The 14,827-nt window shown below is 37.9% G+C and overlaps 1 protein-coding gene across 2 annotated transcripts in view; it reads right to left on the bottom strand.

Annotated features, from left to right (window-relative positions):
- Positions 1-5,076: 5,076 nt before the first annotated feature.
- Positions 5,077-14,827, bottom strand: part of LOC149098823 (kinesin-II 95 kDa subunit-like) — a 28,040-nt gene continuing 18,289 nt past the window's right edge. For both annotated transcript variants that reach the window (XM_089277322.1, XM_089277323.1), the window contains exons 17-26: positions 12,982-13,118; positions 12,281-12,373; positions 12,008-12,112; positions 10,700-10,819; positions 10,218-10,336; positions 9,398-9,514; positions 8,604-8,709; positions 7,415-7,554; positions 7,132-7,206; positions 5,077-6,890 (exon numbers count right to left, since the gene is read on the bottom strand). In XM_089277322.1, the coding sequence (XP_089133448.1) occupies positions 6,776-6,890; positions 7,132-7,206; positions 7,415-7,554; positions 8,604-8,709; positions 9,398-9,514; positions 10,218-10,336; positions 10,700-10,819; positions 12,008-12,112; positions 12,281-12,373; positions 12,982-13,118 (1,127 nt within the window). In that variant the 3' untranslated portion in view covers positions 5,077-6,775. The remainder of the gene's footprint in view (positions 6,891-7,131; positions 7,207-7,414; positions 7,555-8,603; positions 8,710-9,397; positions 9,515-10,217; positions 10,337-10,699; positions 10,820-12,007; positions 12,113-12,280; positions 12,374-12,981; positions 13,119-14,827) is intronic.

The following is a 14,827-nucleotide window of genomic DNA, read 5'->3' as shown; positions in this document are numbered from 1 at the left end:
AAATAATTGATCTGTTCACTACCGGCAAATTACGATATTTTGCTCAACTTCATCCAATAATTGTCAACTCTCTCGCTTTCACGCCAGCTGCATGTTTTTGCTTCAAGTTTTGATTGGTTTTCTGGATTGTCTGATCTCCTAGATCACGCTTGGATAGGCGCTATAAAAATACCATTTATTATTATTATTATCATTATCATGGTTATTATTATCATGATTATTATTATTATTATTATTATTATTATTATCCATAGTGATTGCCTACTCTGTTGAGAAACCGCTCTATTAAATTAACTTGATCTGTTTTTTTCTCGGTACTTGATGTCACCATGTCACCAACGTTTTTTTTCTTTGAGTTCTTCTTTATGATGTTGTTTTCTGTCTACTCGTAGGGGCCAAACCACCCCCCAAATGTTTCGTCAGTTCTTGAGTATTTCAAATTATTTCGCATTACTTAAAAAGTATTGACTCTTTCTACCCCAAACTTGGCAGATGAGCAGGAGACCTATTATATTTACGTGAAAAATGTTAGTAAACGGCAAAGTTGTGACGTCACAGTGGTGACGCCATGTTTTCTGCCACTTTTGAAGTTTTTAATATGCACATTTTTTACAATGTGTTCGAAAGAGCACATCAAGTTGAGTTGAAACGTGAAAAACTTTTGTCCATATCACAAAAATTGAATGAAATATGGTCCCCCCCTTGAGAAAAATCCCCTAATTGGAGCCGTAATTTTGTTCCAGCAAATGCAGCTATGTTGCACATGTGATGTGCCAGATGACTAAAGCAAAAATAAAGAAGAAAATCGGAATAAAAAAATTATCCCTGCAGTGTTATTGCGTTAAAATTAGTTTTGTTACGTCATAACCTGTGACGTCACCCGTTTTTTTACTGTTAATACCATCCTAACAAAGCCGAAAATCAAATTTCCAAAACCATGCGAGTTTTGACAACATCAAACTTTCTATTTTTCTAGATTATTAGCCTTCCTAGAATAAACTGAAAAAAAAATAAACTAGAGAGACTGAATTAAGAAGGACAGTATGATTAACCAAATTCCGGGGGACACAACAAAAAAATATTTAATTTACCATATCTCAAAAAATAATCATCATAGCAAAAAACGGTTTCCGGCATTTTACTCCTCAAGTCAAGGCCTTTCCAATGGCATAATCGTTTTATCAGATTTTACAAAAAAAATTATAGCACGTTTTGGCGACGTCATCAATTATGACGTCATAATCTGACATTTTGTCACAACTTCCAAATTAAAATAAACTGGAGAACAAAGAAAGCTCATCTACCAAACTTGGTTCAGAAATATATAAACCAAGCAAATATAGCCTTCATGAAACATTAGGGGGGTGGTTTGGCCCCTACGTGCTATCTTTGTCTTTTTGTTTCTTTTTTTACCCAACTGCCTTTTTAGTGAAAACATTATAATCGGATCTTGTCAGTGGAAAATTATAATATCTTTTGTAATAACATTTTTACCTACAAAGATAACTAGAGATACAACGCTAAAAACTAGAAAAGTTATCATAAAGCAGAACATTTTCTACTTATTGTAGGCTGGGTGGCCTTTAGGAGATGTTACAATGAAAGTAAAAGGAGACAGCCGTTAATGGTCAGGGTTTGTTATTACTCGCTAATCTAACCAAATGTCAGTCATTAAGTTTTGTTCCTCTGTAGACTGTTTTAAATCAAGATAAAAACTCTTCTATTTAATAGGGCGTTTTCATCATCGGGTTTTCTGTACAATACTGTAAGAGGCGATGAGAATCATTATTTATGCAATTGATAAGCGAGGGCATCTAACAGCGACAGTTTTCCTTGCGTTGCATGCACATTTTGCGAAAAAACTTCCGTTGTGAAGAGAAACTTTGTCCCTGCAACATGATGCGTGAAATTCAGCAGGTTTGAATTTGAGGGTCACGAAGAAGGGACAAAATGAAAATTGCCCCCGCTACAAAAAATGCGCCCAAAAAACTTTATTATTATCAATACAACAATAAATAAAATAAACCAATTGTCGGTTTTCATGTGACCTCATCATTTTCCAAAATAAACCAAAAAACGCCAATTTTTCTGAAGTTTCAGCTAGTTTCATCAGATTTTAAGATTTCCTAATAACTTGTCGTTTTTACAACGTCTAAGCTCAATAGGTAGACTATTGTCGATTGTGCTAGCATAATGTTTGGCATGATTTAGCAAACCGAGCATAATTTTTAGCTTTTATCTAAATTTAGCACTGCCGTAGCATAATCTGGCTTTTCTGGCCTTCGCGACATGACGTAATTTCGTTTTGAATATACTTCTTTTTAGATGTTCTGTTTCTAAAACTTCTGTTACTGCTGTCTCCGGGCCGCCTGGAGTCGGTGTGATGTTTCGTGGCCTTGAGCTTCGCGCATACGGCTCACCAGTGAGGTTACTGCGCTCTAAGATCTAGTTCAGATAGTTCAGCAGCTCTTACAGAGTAGCTTCAATCTCTTGGGAGCGTTTATTTAAACCGTCTTTAAGAGCGGATTAACCCTATTTTTCCTCCACTACTCATCCGGACACACATCGTGATTAAATTGGGCGCGTTGGACAGCCAAGCCACCGCGCCATTTATTCAATGTCAATAAATGTTAAAAGACTGGAAAATTAAGTGCACCAAAGCCGGACACGAAAACCCCGAAAAACCAACAGGTGGAAAAAATAAGGGAACCCGGCCAGGGCAGTGGTGCCACCCTTGGGGTTTAGGGTATTCTAATTAAACGTAGTATACATAAATATAGTAATTTACAGTGATTAAAAACTAAATATTATCACCCTCTCTAGGCTATCTAATCTATGTAAATTTATTTCTTTGTGCCTTAACAGAACGAAACCCCAGGGGAAGGGCTCCACCAACTCCACCCCCACCCCCCCCCCCCCCCCACGCACCCTGTAATGTTTAGATGAGGCTCTGCAAGCACAGAAAAAGTCCCCCATTGCTTAAAACTATGTCTTTTGAAGCGAAAATATAAATAAGCAATTGGTAAGGACTTAAAACTGACCAGACCTTGAACTACTGGGACTGTCACTTGACCATGCATACAAAGTATCAAATGCTTCTGTTTGCCAAATTTCAGTCTTTTTTTTTTTGAAGAAAACGCGACCCTTTGATTGCACTGCGTGAACTACCCTTCCCTTCCCCCCTCACGTGGCATTCCGTCTAATTTTGTGTGTGCTTAAAAATAAACAAACAAACAAACAAGATAGTCAATTTTAAATTTGGTATTGAAATAAGAAAAAGCTGAAGTTCTTAGACCGACCAACACGGAGATACGAACTCTTGAACCCCTAAACAACGGGGAGCGAGCGTTCAGTCCACTGAGCTCGGGAGAGACGTTTTAAGAAAGAGTTTTCCCAACGAATTTGGTGAAAATATAACTTCCTTTACGGACCTGGGGTCCGTTTCTGGATTAGGAAGGTCCCGAAAAGTTTTCGCACCCGGAAAGCCGTAGCAAAATCTGAAACCTTATGATTACAGAGCTGTTTTATTCACATATTCTTAATATAAACAGAGGTTCCATTCCGTACAAGAGGTTTCAGGCGTATACACCTCTGTCTTTAAATACCGATTAACTGAAAATGGCTTATTTGGGCCCGAGATGTTTCCGGGGCTTTCGAAAAACGGGCCCCTGGCCACTGGAGTTAATCCAAAAAATGGCAGATTTTTGGTGAGTTCGCGATAGAAGACCGGTGATTATTAAAAGGTTTAGGTCCAGTTTTTTTTTTTTTTTTCGCTACAGTACTCTGATACACATATTTCACAGTAACAATTTTTTCAGTATATTTTATAATAAATAGTTAGAACATTTTTTACAATACAATATTTTAAGTCATGATCCAGCTTAAAGAATTAAATTTACTTAAATTCAATGACAAATGCAGGTCTTTTACAGTTTGGTTTACTGATTGTTCAGTGCAGAAAGGCCGACGATTTTCGGCAATCCTCCCCGGAGAGTTCACGATTCTTTTGTCCTATCAGGAAACAGTGTGAACTCGTCCCGAGCAGTAAGAATATTCCCTCGTAAAACTGTCGCCACAAGCGCTACAGTGACGAAATTTGAGGGTTAGGCTACTTCATGGAGACGGGAAAACATGACTAACAGTAAAACATTTTACATAACCTTTATATAAATTTAACGGAGCTATGAGACAAAAGAAGCAAGGAAATGACAGTCACCATTTCATGAACTGTGTCTACGGCTCGTTTACACCACAGGAAAGAACAAAAATTTGGGAAGGGCACTAAAAGACGTTGCCTGTGAACTTCAGTCCGAGGCGTTTGCATTACATTTAGTGGACAAATCCGGAAAATAATCAGCCTGACTAAGATCGAGTCCGTATTGCTTTTTAAGAAGTTCTTTCTGTGGTGTAAACTCGCCATTGTCCAGCCCCCTCCCCCCCGGGGGGGACTCCCATATAAAAAGGACGGGGGTTGCTCGTCGGAAATTTTGAAAAGAACCGCTAAGAGATACCAAGATCCTGTTTTGTGGCGTGGCTTGAAATTGTTTTCACCCCTGAGAGACACTAATTCTAAAACAAAACATGTCATATTTACTGGGCTCAATACCCTAAAAGATACCACAAAAGCTGCCGCTGAGGACCTTGTCAGACTGAACACCCTAATAGCTACCAAATCTGCTTTTTTAACCCGTGAAAGGTACGACGAGCACCCCGTCTTTTGTATATGGAAGTCCCCCCCCCCCCCCTCCCGGGTATCCAGCATCTATCATCGCCCAACAAAGTCAGTGAAAATAGGTTTTTTGAGTTATAATCTCGTATTAACAAGGTTTTCTATGGACAATATCGGGACGATATCGGCCTTCGACTGCGCTACACTCGATCCGTATTGTGTTATGAAATGTGTGGCAATCCCAACCCAGCGAGACAGACATTTCCCCTTTCTGCACTGTCTGGCGGTTTCTCAGGATAAGCAGTCCCTAAAGGCAGTCTCTGAAATATTTCACGGCATAACACGTAAACTGAAGCATGAAGTAATATCTCTAAACTAAAAACAGTTATATTATGGTGAGCGGATCGTACGTTTTAAACCAGTTTTAATGATATTCTTTTTACACCAAGAGATGATTAAGATAAATACCTTGGTCTCCTCTTGTAGCACGTTAATGCGCCCGTCATTTTGCTATACAAAAAGTTTCTCTCAAACAGACGGAAAGTCTAAACAGAATAAGCTAGTAACCTAGAGGAAAAAAAAAAATACTTGGAACTGAAAAGGACATAACAGGCTTTATGCTCTAATCGGAGCAGATTTCAGATTTCAGATTTCAGATTTTTTATTAATTGACACTATTTACAGACATATTTCACTATCACACACTATTACAAAAAATTCATTAATTAAAATAAGGAAAATATAATAATAATAAAACCAAAACAAAATGTGCTCAGTGACCAAAGAAGCATATGCTATCGTGTTGGTCATTGACACGTTCAAAAATAAAAGACAAGACACATCAATTAATAGAAACAATGCAATAAAGGAAGTAAAATGTGAATAACAAAAGTATTCGAAATAAACAAGTTAAATGAATAAATCATAATGCTGAAGAGTAATATTGAGTATTTAAAAGGTATAGTTTATATTGCTTATAAAAGGAAGTGTAAGGCAGTTTTTTAAATTCTGTTGGAATAATTTCCCAAAGTTTTGATGTAACAAAAGAGAAAGTAGAGGACCCATAGTTATTATTTACTTTTGGCCTATGAAAATTCAAATTCGCAGCAAATCTTGCATTGTAGGTATGGACTTCAGATGCCTGAGTAAGGGTTCTATGGAATATAGTTGGAATGTTTGTTGAGTCATTTAAAATTTTACGAGTAAATAGAGCCACTTTTAATTTGTACACATTTTCAAATTTGAGAATTCCTAAAAGATTGTAATATGGTGAAGCATTTTCCCTGCTATAAGCAAAGAAGATGCTTCGGACACATTTATTCTGCTTAGTTATGATTTTACGTAAATTAGTTTTACATGCACTACCCCAACTTATGATAGCATAGGATAAGTATGGATATATGAAAGAATAATACAATTGTTTCAATGTATGAAGATCAACAAAATATCTTAATTTATTAATAATTGCTATATTTTTTGCTAATTTATTATTAACGTGCTGGATCTGGGGTCCCCATTGTAAATTTTGATCCATATAAATACCTAAATACTTAATTTGACTTTTATGTGCAATGTTAGGAATATGTATATACGGTCTTAGTCTTGTAGATGAAATTATCATGTAATTAGTCTTGGTAAGATTTATAGATAGTTTGTTGATGATACAATATTTAAAAACTAATTTCAATTCCTCATCCGCAACGAGAAATAAGTCAGGGAAGGTGGGGAAATGACTGAAACCCCGGCCAAACGATCGCAACATATCAACACAACATATCCCAACATTGTCGGCCCAACATTTTGAAGGTTAAAACAATTTACTCGCAAACATTGACGAGAATTGGAATGAATTTTAAGCTCACAACTGATGTTACGTGGGATCAATAATTTACGTTTGGTAAAAATGATTACTCCGTTCAGGCAACTTGAGTTTAAATATAGCTCTTTGTTTTCTTTTCAGTGTAATATTTCTTGGTATCTTGCGAATTCAACTTGCACTCTTTTTGGAAACAACTATACAAGCGCATTACCGTGCTACCCCCCACCCCTCCCCCTCCCCCTAAATACGGTACAGCGACTAGAGCAGTAATTTAATATCCAGTGTTGTTACTGTGGTAACACTCTCTTCTGTTGAGCTAACAAGCCTCTTGCAGTTGGATATTGCGCAGACTCCGATGAACCCTGCTGCTGACCTGATGACTGTGGGCCTCGACTCTTCCGTCTGAGGAAATAAGGTTAGAGAATTACGACACGCGATTCGTGCATGCTTCGATGCTGTAGATCAAACTAGTAAATTTCACGCAGCGAAAAGCGCTGTGTTTTATATGGTTTATTAAACTCATTGTGAAGCAGTCCGTGCAAACCACGTGGAAATCAACCAATCAGAGACCGCGCTGCACGGATCGGCAAGGTGTCAAATTCAAATCAGTGTAACGGAAAAGTAATATTGATTTACAGCTTACCCTGTTTTCGGTCGCTCTCTGCGATCAGGCTTGTCCCTTCGTTTTGATTTCACTTTAGTTTTACTGAGAAGAACACTAAAAAAGAAAGTAATATACGACAAAGGTCAATACATCACTACCAACATGCACACAAAAAGCACTAATACAGATCGATGGCTACTAGCTATAGATTATTTTTATTAACCTATAGTTGAGATAAACCATAGCTCAAATCAAAATGTTTTGGTGTCTGTAAGCATTGACATCCCTTGATAGTAAAACAACCAAGTGTTCCGTAGCTTACTCGGCATCAAGGGTGAGGTCCTCTTCATCTTGAAGAGCAGCATCAAGAGCCGCTTGAACCTTGGGTGCCACAGCAGGACCTTCATAATCCCTGGTAGTCCTGTTAGGCATGTCTAGTTCGATCATGATGATATTCTCAGCCTTGGAAGGAACAAACAACAGGCATCGTTACCAAAACAACCACGACAACAACAAAGAAACAACAACAATAGTTTATTTCTACTTCATCTAAAATATAGTATTTTTTTATCATATAGCATATTTCACGAAAAAAAAGGTAACAGGGTACCTGAATAACTATAAGAAACCAAACTAGTTAGGTGCCCATGTATTGCTAATATTGCTAATAATAAATATGTAACATCATTCACTGCTAATATCGTTTGAAAGTGACCAAAAGAACAACAGCAAACACAAACAACAACAGGAGGAAAGGTCTAAGGAATTCTTCAGACCCGCAGGTTAATCTTAGATTCTCAACAACAGGGTTTGAGCGTGCTTCATAAGCTCTAGCCACATTGACATATTCTATGTTGTTATACCTCCCCACTCAAATACGTTTTCTGATTGGATGAGAGCGTGTCATGTGCCGTGGTCAAAACTCACTAACTCCCTAGGGAAACAACAACTTGAACTTTCGACTCGCACGTGATCAGGTCGTGTTCCTTGAAACTGCGGCAACTTTGTGTGCCAGCCGGCCTCAAGCAAACGATTTTTCATTGTTTTTTTCATTGTTTTTTTTTTTTTTCGAGTTGTGAAGTGTTACAAAACACTAAATGACTGGCTACCCGGGAAACAGTTAGTTTTGTTTCCCCAAGACCCTCCATGTTTCGTCTCTTTCGCCTCGGTCTCGGTTGGAGATTTTCCCGTAGAGACCTCACTCTCGGTTAATAAGTAGTTATTAATCAATTATGTTAAATATTGCCATCTTGTGATATTGAAGACTGAAGAAATTGAGCTGATGACTCACGTAACGTTTCTACAACTTTTTTTTCCCAGCGAAGACGTGCAAGATTAGAGAACAATCTTTTGCATTTCACAACGGTGTCCAATATGCTTTTGAGTTACTGAGTAACATTTCCTGGATATAACCTCGCAATGAAATCCCGTTAAAGGGAATTAAGTTACATCACGAGGGTAATTTTTAACAAGACGAAATGACGGGCTGTTTGGCTGATAGGTGTAGGTACCTTGTATCTCATGTGTCCGCCCATAGCCGCCGCCATTTTGGCATACTCGGTGATGGGTCGCCTGTTCCCAACAGCTGATACTGGTCTTTTGGCCACAGCCTGCTGGCTGCTCAATACAACGTGCAACATTAGAACTAGTCAACATAACAAGCCACAGCAAAAGCAATCAGTAGAACGTGAATCAAAAGGATAATATTGAACCGGGTAAACTTTATTTGATTTTTTAAAAAGGGGAACGTCACAGGGGCATTAGACTGCGAGCAGTCTCTCTGTTGCTTGAAAATCCGTGGAGAAGAACGCAACGAAGAACGCAACGCAGTCACGCTCGCACGTTCACTTGATTTGCGTTCTTCCCCACGGAATTTCGAGCAAAAGAGAGACTGCTCGCAGTCTACAGGGGCATTGGCCAAAGCTGTTAACAAGAAACAACAAGGAGTAGCGCTATTCACTCTTAAAGGACCCTAGTCAGCCACACCTTTGTTTTTGTTTAACACGCGAGAGTTTGGCTATTATATTTTATTCCGAGCATGTCGAAATAAAGAAACATAACCACTAAGGATAATTAAACGTACTTTTAGGAACACAACTTACAGGAAAGCAATAAGATTTCGCTTCACCATGCAATATCAATAATTTCGATGGCATCGAAAATAGTGTAGACTGACTAAGGTTCTTTGAATGAAAATACAAAGCAATCAAAACAAAACCTTTCCCAGTATCACTCTACAAAGCACTTTAATGGAAAAAAAAAAAGGAATAGGACTTTGTGTACGAGTCAACAAAGTGTCCATCACCTGCTATTTTGAGAAGAAGGTTTTAACTTCCACTCTTCGTTCTCTTCATCGTAACTCGCTCTGTTTGTTAATTTGACTTTCTCGTCGGGAGGAATGAAGTTCTCTATTATTAACGTTCTACAAAAGAAAAAAAAGGAAATAATCACAGTAAATTACAGTTCACTTTGCCAAAAAGACCGACAAATAGCTTGTAAAACAGGGATTCCATAAAAATTATCTTGGGAAGAATTGACAAGCTACTTTAACAAATATGGTTACCACAGACATCAGTTTTCAAAATTCCCTGATTTTCACTTGAATATAAATATCAAATTGTTCCTCATTGGGGAAAAACTTCAGTGACATCACAGTAACCCGAAATGTTTCTTCCAGCCCTTAATGGAATTGAATCATCCATGCTAAACTATTTCAGATTTTACTGACTTTCCGTCAAAATGTATTTTTTTTCCTAACTCAAGATAAAACCCCTGACTTTTCCCCGACCTTGAAGATTTTATTTCCCCTGAATAGTTCCTGACCTGTCGCAACTCTAAACAAAACCTCAGCTCATTTATTCTCAAGACCTGGAATCGGTTTCTCGAAAGCCCCGGAAATTTTTCGGGCCCGGAAAGCCATTTTAAAAATTAATCTGTATCTAAAAACGTCTTGTATGAACGGAATCTGTTCATATTAAGAATGTGTGAATAAAACAGCTCTGTAATCATAAGGTTTAAGATTTTGCTATGGCTTTCCGGGTGCGAAGTCTTTTCGCGACCTTCAAGAAATGGGCCCCTGGCTAACTAGACGTGTTATAAAACCGAAGTTTTTGTTTGTAACTCACTTTAGTTTCAGTTCCCTTGTCAGATCCTCCAGTGCTTGCTCTAACTCTTGCCTTTCTTGAATATGCGCTTCTTGCTGGTCAGAGATCTCCGACCGAATGGTTTGTAACTTTACAAACAACTGCAAGACAGGTTTCAGACTAACAAGTTAGCTTTCTTCGTTGCTTCACTAGATTTTCCCTTCCTACGTATTCTACGCTCTTGAAATGCTTCCCTGTGCTCTTGCACTGTCGAAGTGACTGCTACACAGACATTTTTCTCTGTGTGGTTTGCGATTTTCTGCTTGTTTTATTATTTTCCTCTAGTCCGCTGAGTACAAAATGTAATTCGAAGTCTTGCATCACCAGTGGATTCTTGGATGATTGCACTCACTGACCGTCCCTATAGCTAATATCAAATGTATTGTGTGATATCTGAATCTTTGAAGCGATGGCCACTCGGGAGGGAGAGACTATTTTATTAACCTTTTTTTTTTTTTTTTTACCTTTTTCAGCTTCTTAGTTTTGGTATCCACTTCTTGTTGAAGCGATGTGAAAGTTTCTTTTATTTCCAGGGTGTTTTCGTCCTTCTCCTCAAGCTTTTGTTGCATTTCTCTTTCACGGCGCTAAAAATGAAATAGAATTTAGAGACAAAGAGAGAATTTTGACAAATGTGAAAGGAATCTTAAGAGAATAGTTTATCGCGGTAAACGAACGAGCAACACCGATACAACATTGAAACAATAAGAATCGTGGAAATATTAACCCTTCAACACCCAAATTCACAAAAAATGCCGTTAACCCTTTGACTGCCAAGCACGTATATACACGTCCTGAGTGGTCGTGCTCTTTGTACCACCTGTGACGTCATCAATTGAAATGTCACCAGATATTCTTGATAAGCAGATAGTAGAGCTAGGATAGATCTATCCGCACAACAGTCGGTTTTGGATATCGACGCCATTCTGTCGTAGCAAATTGAAAAACAACGTTAACAGTTTTGGTGCAAAATGGTGGTAAAATGACCCGTAATACCTTGAATTGATCAAGGTCCCATTCCCAGGCTTTGCCTATTAACACCCAACTTTTTACGGCAGCCAGAAAGAATATGAAACGCAAAAGGTAGTGAGAGTAAAAGGGCCGAGAAAAAGGAAAGAAAATTGGTAAGAAAAAAATTCGGAACGGGCAAACGCAAAACCAAAACCAAAAAACAAAAAAAAAGTCCAAACTTTTGGCTTATGCGCATGCACCAAATTACAATACTGTACACTTTTGTATCTAATCTTCGGGAAATCTACCTTTTTTGTTAAAAAAAAAAAGCTTTATCAGCAAAACTAAGGCCCATTTAGCGTCATGGCAGCCACAATAACTGATTTCACGGTCAAAAACGGCATTTTTCGTGAAAATTTGGGCGTTGAAGGGTTAAATAAAAGCACAACCTAACCCTCTGTATTTTTGGCAAAAATGTATAAGATCGTTTATCGGCCCAAAGTTTGCTCGTTATAGAGACTTAAATAGGTAAATTGGACAGAATTATAAAGAAAAAAGAAAGTTTTGGAAAAAAATGTACTTTTCTCTAAGGAAAACAGGGCTGGGTATTATTGGAGCGAAATAACTTAAAGCTCGAATTTGAGCCTTGTTTTGCTGGGGTTGAAGGGAATTAGAATTGACTCTTCTATTCAAAAGGAGGTTTTAATTTTAGTAAAGCTATACGTGATAATCATATATTTATCAATTTATGTAGAGGAATTTTGGTGCTACCCGGAAAGAGGAAAGCGTGATAAGCGAGTTCGACAGCTAGTACATGTCATTACCTGTTGTTCAGCGATCTGTTTTCTTCGTTCCTCTAGCGCCCGTTCTTGTTCAGACGTTTTGTCGATAATGCTCTTCCCTCCAACCAGTAATTTGCTTTCCATCATCTTTTAAGAAAAAAAGACACAGAAACAAATCTTTAACAAGATGCCTTAACCCTCGTGTACAGGCCTTATCTTGTAAGCTTAGTATATAATTAATATGACATTAACCAAAAGCTCAGAAGAAAACGATCCCATTCCACTTTTAGTTACCGTTGTTATAAATCAACTTACCTTGATTTTTGATTTTAAAGCAGATTGTGCTTCTTGTTGCTTTTTCAACAGCTGCGCCCTCTTTTGAATTTCACCCATGAGTGTCTCTTTTTCCTTAAAAAAAGAAAAGTAGAGAATGAGTAATAGTAAAAAGTGGTATCAACTGAGGAATTCTTGTGTTAAATAATCAATAGCGTCCATTTGGCGCGAAAATATGCTCGAATATTTGTCCGCGGACATTATCTGTTCCGAGAAGCAAACAGTTTTCCGAGAACGTAGCTCTAGGAAAACTGAGCATATTTTCGCATCAAATAGAGGCTATTGTGTTTATTATCCTGTTAATAATTTTTGCAAGACGCACAGTTTTAAAAAATGGGAAATATCACTCAGATATTCATCAGTTTTAGCTGGGGATTATACATAGAAATCGAGAGCGAAAATCTAATTGTTTTAGTATAAATCTACCAGTCGTTCAAAACTTTATCTCAATCCTCTTCACAGACACTTCGAAAACGCCAAGAGGCGGCCGTCATTTTGTTAACAAGGGCACACTGCTACGTTACTCACTATCAATCACAGAATAGATAGTGAGTAGCGTAGCCAATCAGAGAACGGCATTCGTGATAGAACAGGCGCTAGTAGATTTATACTAAAACTCGATAGAAACACAGTGCATGTTCACAGGTGAACGAGAAATAAATCAGTGCGTGGTGGATGCACACCTCGGCCATCATTGTGTGGTTATCCTGCAGAGATTTCTTGTCTTCTTCAAGCTTGGCTTGTTCAAGCTTGATTTTATCTTCTGTGCTCTTCGATTCTCCTTCCTCGCCATCTTCGTCTTCTTCTTCGACGATAGAGCCTTAAAAGGGAAACAAAACAAAACAAAACAACACAAGAATATATAACTAAACAATAAAACACCTTCAATTCCTCAACAACCTTTTCAGGTTTTCAGATTCTCAGATACTGTAGTTGGTAAAAACGGTACAAAGCTTCCAGCAACAGAAGCAGAAGCAGTAATACTAATAATAATAACAGAAACAAACGAACAAACACACAAACTACAAACGCGTTTTTGCTGCAGTTTTTTTTTTTAATGTGCGTTGAAAAAGCGCACGCTGTTATCGTTTCTCTGTACTGCACCGCGTGTACTGTAGTGAATGAATCTCGTATTTCTCATCACCTTTTGCATAACAATATATTATCATGGACAGGAAAATTAGATGCTGATCACATTTGGATTAAAAGACCAATGAGGGGATATTTTTTGAATCATTTCTCTAACGCACAAAATTATTTCCTAATGGAAAAAAAATCAATATTCCCACTATTTGACTGGGACTAGCTTGCAACTAAGGTTATAACATAGCGCGCGGGCTAGTCCTACCTAATTCCTATTGAGCCATCATGAACGAAATCTCTTTTTATGATAACTGCAAGAATTCTCGCACGCTCATTGGCTAATTTTTATTGTCAATAAGCTGACAGACACATAAATTTATAATTTATGCGATGCGTCATTGAGCGAGCGCGGACAATTTGACAATTTGTTACCGTAAAAAACAAATTGACATCAGTTTTTAATGCTTTTGTCCTGTTACTGACAATGAATTTCGTCATAACATTGTTAAAGTAGTCTGCGGATCCATTCGGCTTAATCGCCTCGTGGATCCACAGCTACTTTGACAATGTTATGACGACATTCATGATCAATAACAGGACAGACGCATGAAAAACTGACGTCAATTTGTTAAATGTACGCACGACCGTGCGTATATGACTTGACGTGTGCATTTTCAACATAGTTGCAAAATTTCCGTCGAGTTTAGTGCAAGTTCCTTTTGGTTAAGTTTCGGCAATGTGAAGATTATTCTGAACGATCCAAACCCTACTTCGAGCCTTTGACTTTTGCCAAGCTAAGACGTTTACTTAAGGTGATTCCTCAAAATTGCATTGCGCATCCCAACTGCGCACGATTTTCACGTCATTAGCGCGCGCTCACGAGCGCATGCACATACACTACATATAAAATATGGTTGCTTTTTCTAAACGGCTCGGCTTGCGAGAGACAAATCGTCGTTTTTTCCTCGGATACGAGTACCGGGACCTAACGATTTTTTTTATTTAGTTTGAATGCAGAGATCACCTTCTCTCTATACAGTGAATATGGACCAATTTCTATCGCAGAGTAAAAACTTATCACCGAAAATGAGAGCATAGCTAGCACTCGTAAAAGATAATATGTGGCCCTAGAAAACTGCGTGCTTGGAACATATTGCATCCCTGTCGACTAAATATGAGTGCCTTTATCATCAAACGTACATCAAATCTCTCCTTAACATTTATGCAGTACATCCATTGTTGTATTTCTCGCTTAAAGCGTAAGTTGAACAGTTCAAATATAAACGTTTTTGAAAGCAGATAATTTCAAGAATTAAGGGGGTTTATTGAAAATCCTCCTGTTCCTAAACGAATACGGGAACCCCCCTTTCTTATTTCAAATTTTAAGTTCTCTTGATACATTTATAAGCAGCCAACAGGTAAAGTTTGAAAGAAAATCTATTGTGA

The sequence above is a fragment of the Orbicella faveolata genome, unplaced genomic scaffold (genome assembly GCF_042242905.1).
Source record: "Orbicella faveolata isolate gen_17 unplaced genomic scaffold, um_ofav_v1 contig_46, whole genome shotgun sequence".
NCBI classification, from domain to species: domain Eukaryota; kingdom Metazoa; phylum Cnidaria; class Anthozoa; order Scleractinia; family Merulinidae; genus Orbicella; species Orbicella faveolata.
This window is presented reverse-complemented; position numbering and strand designations above follow the sequence as displayed.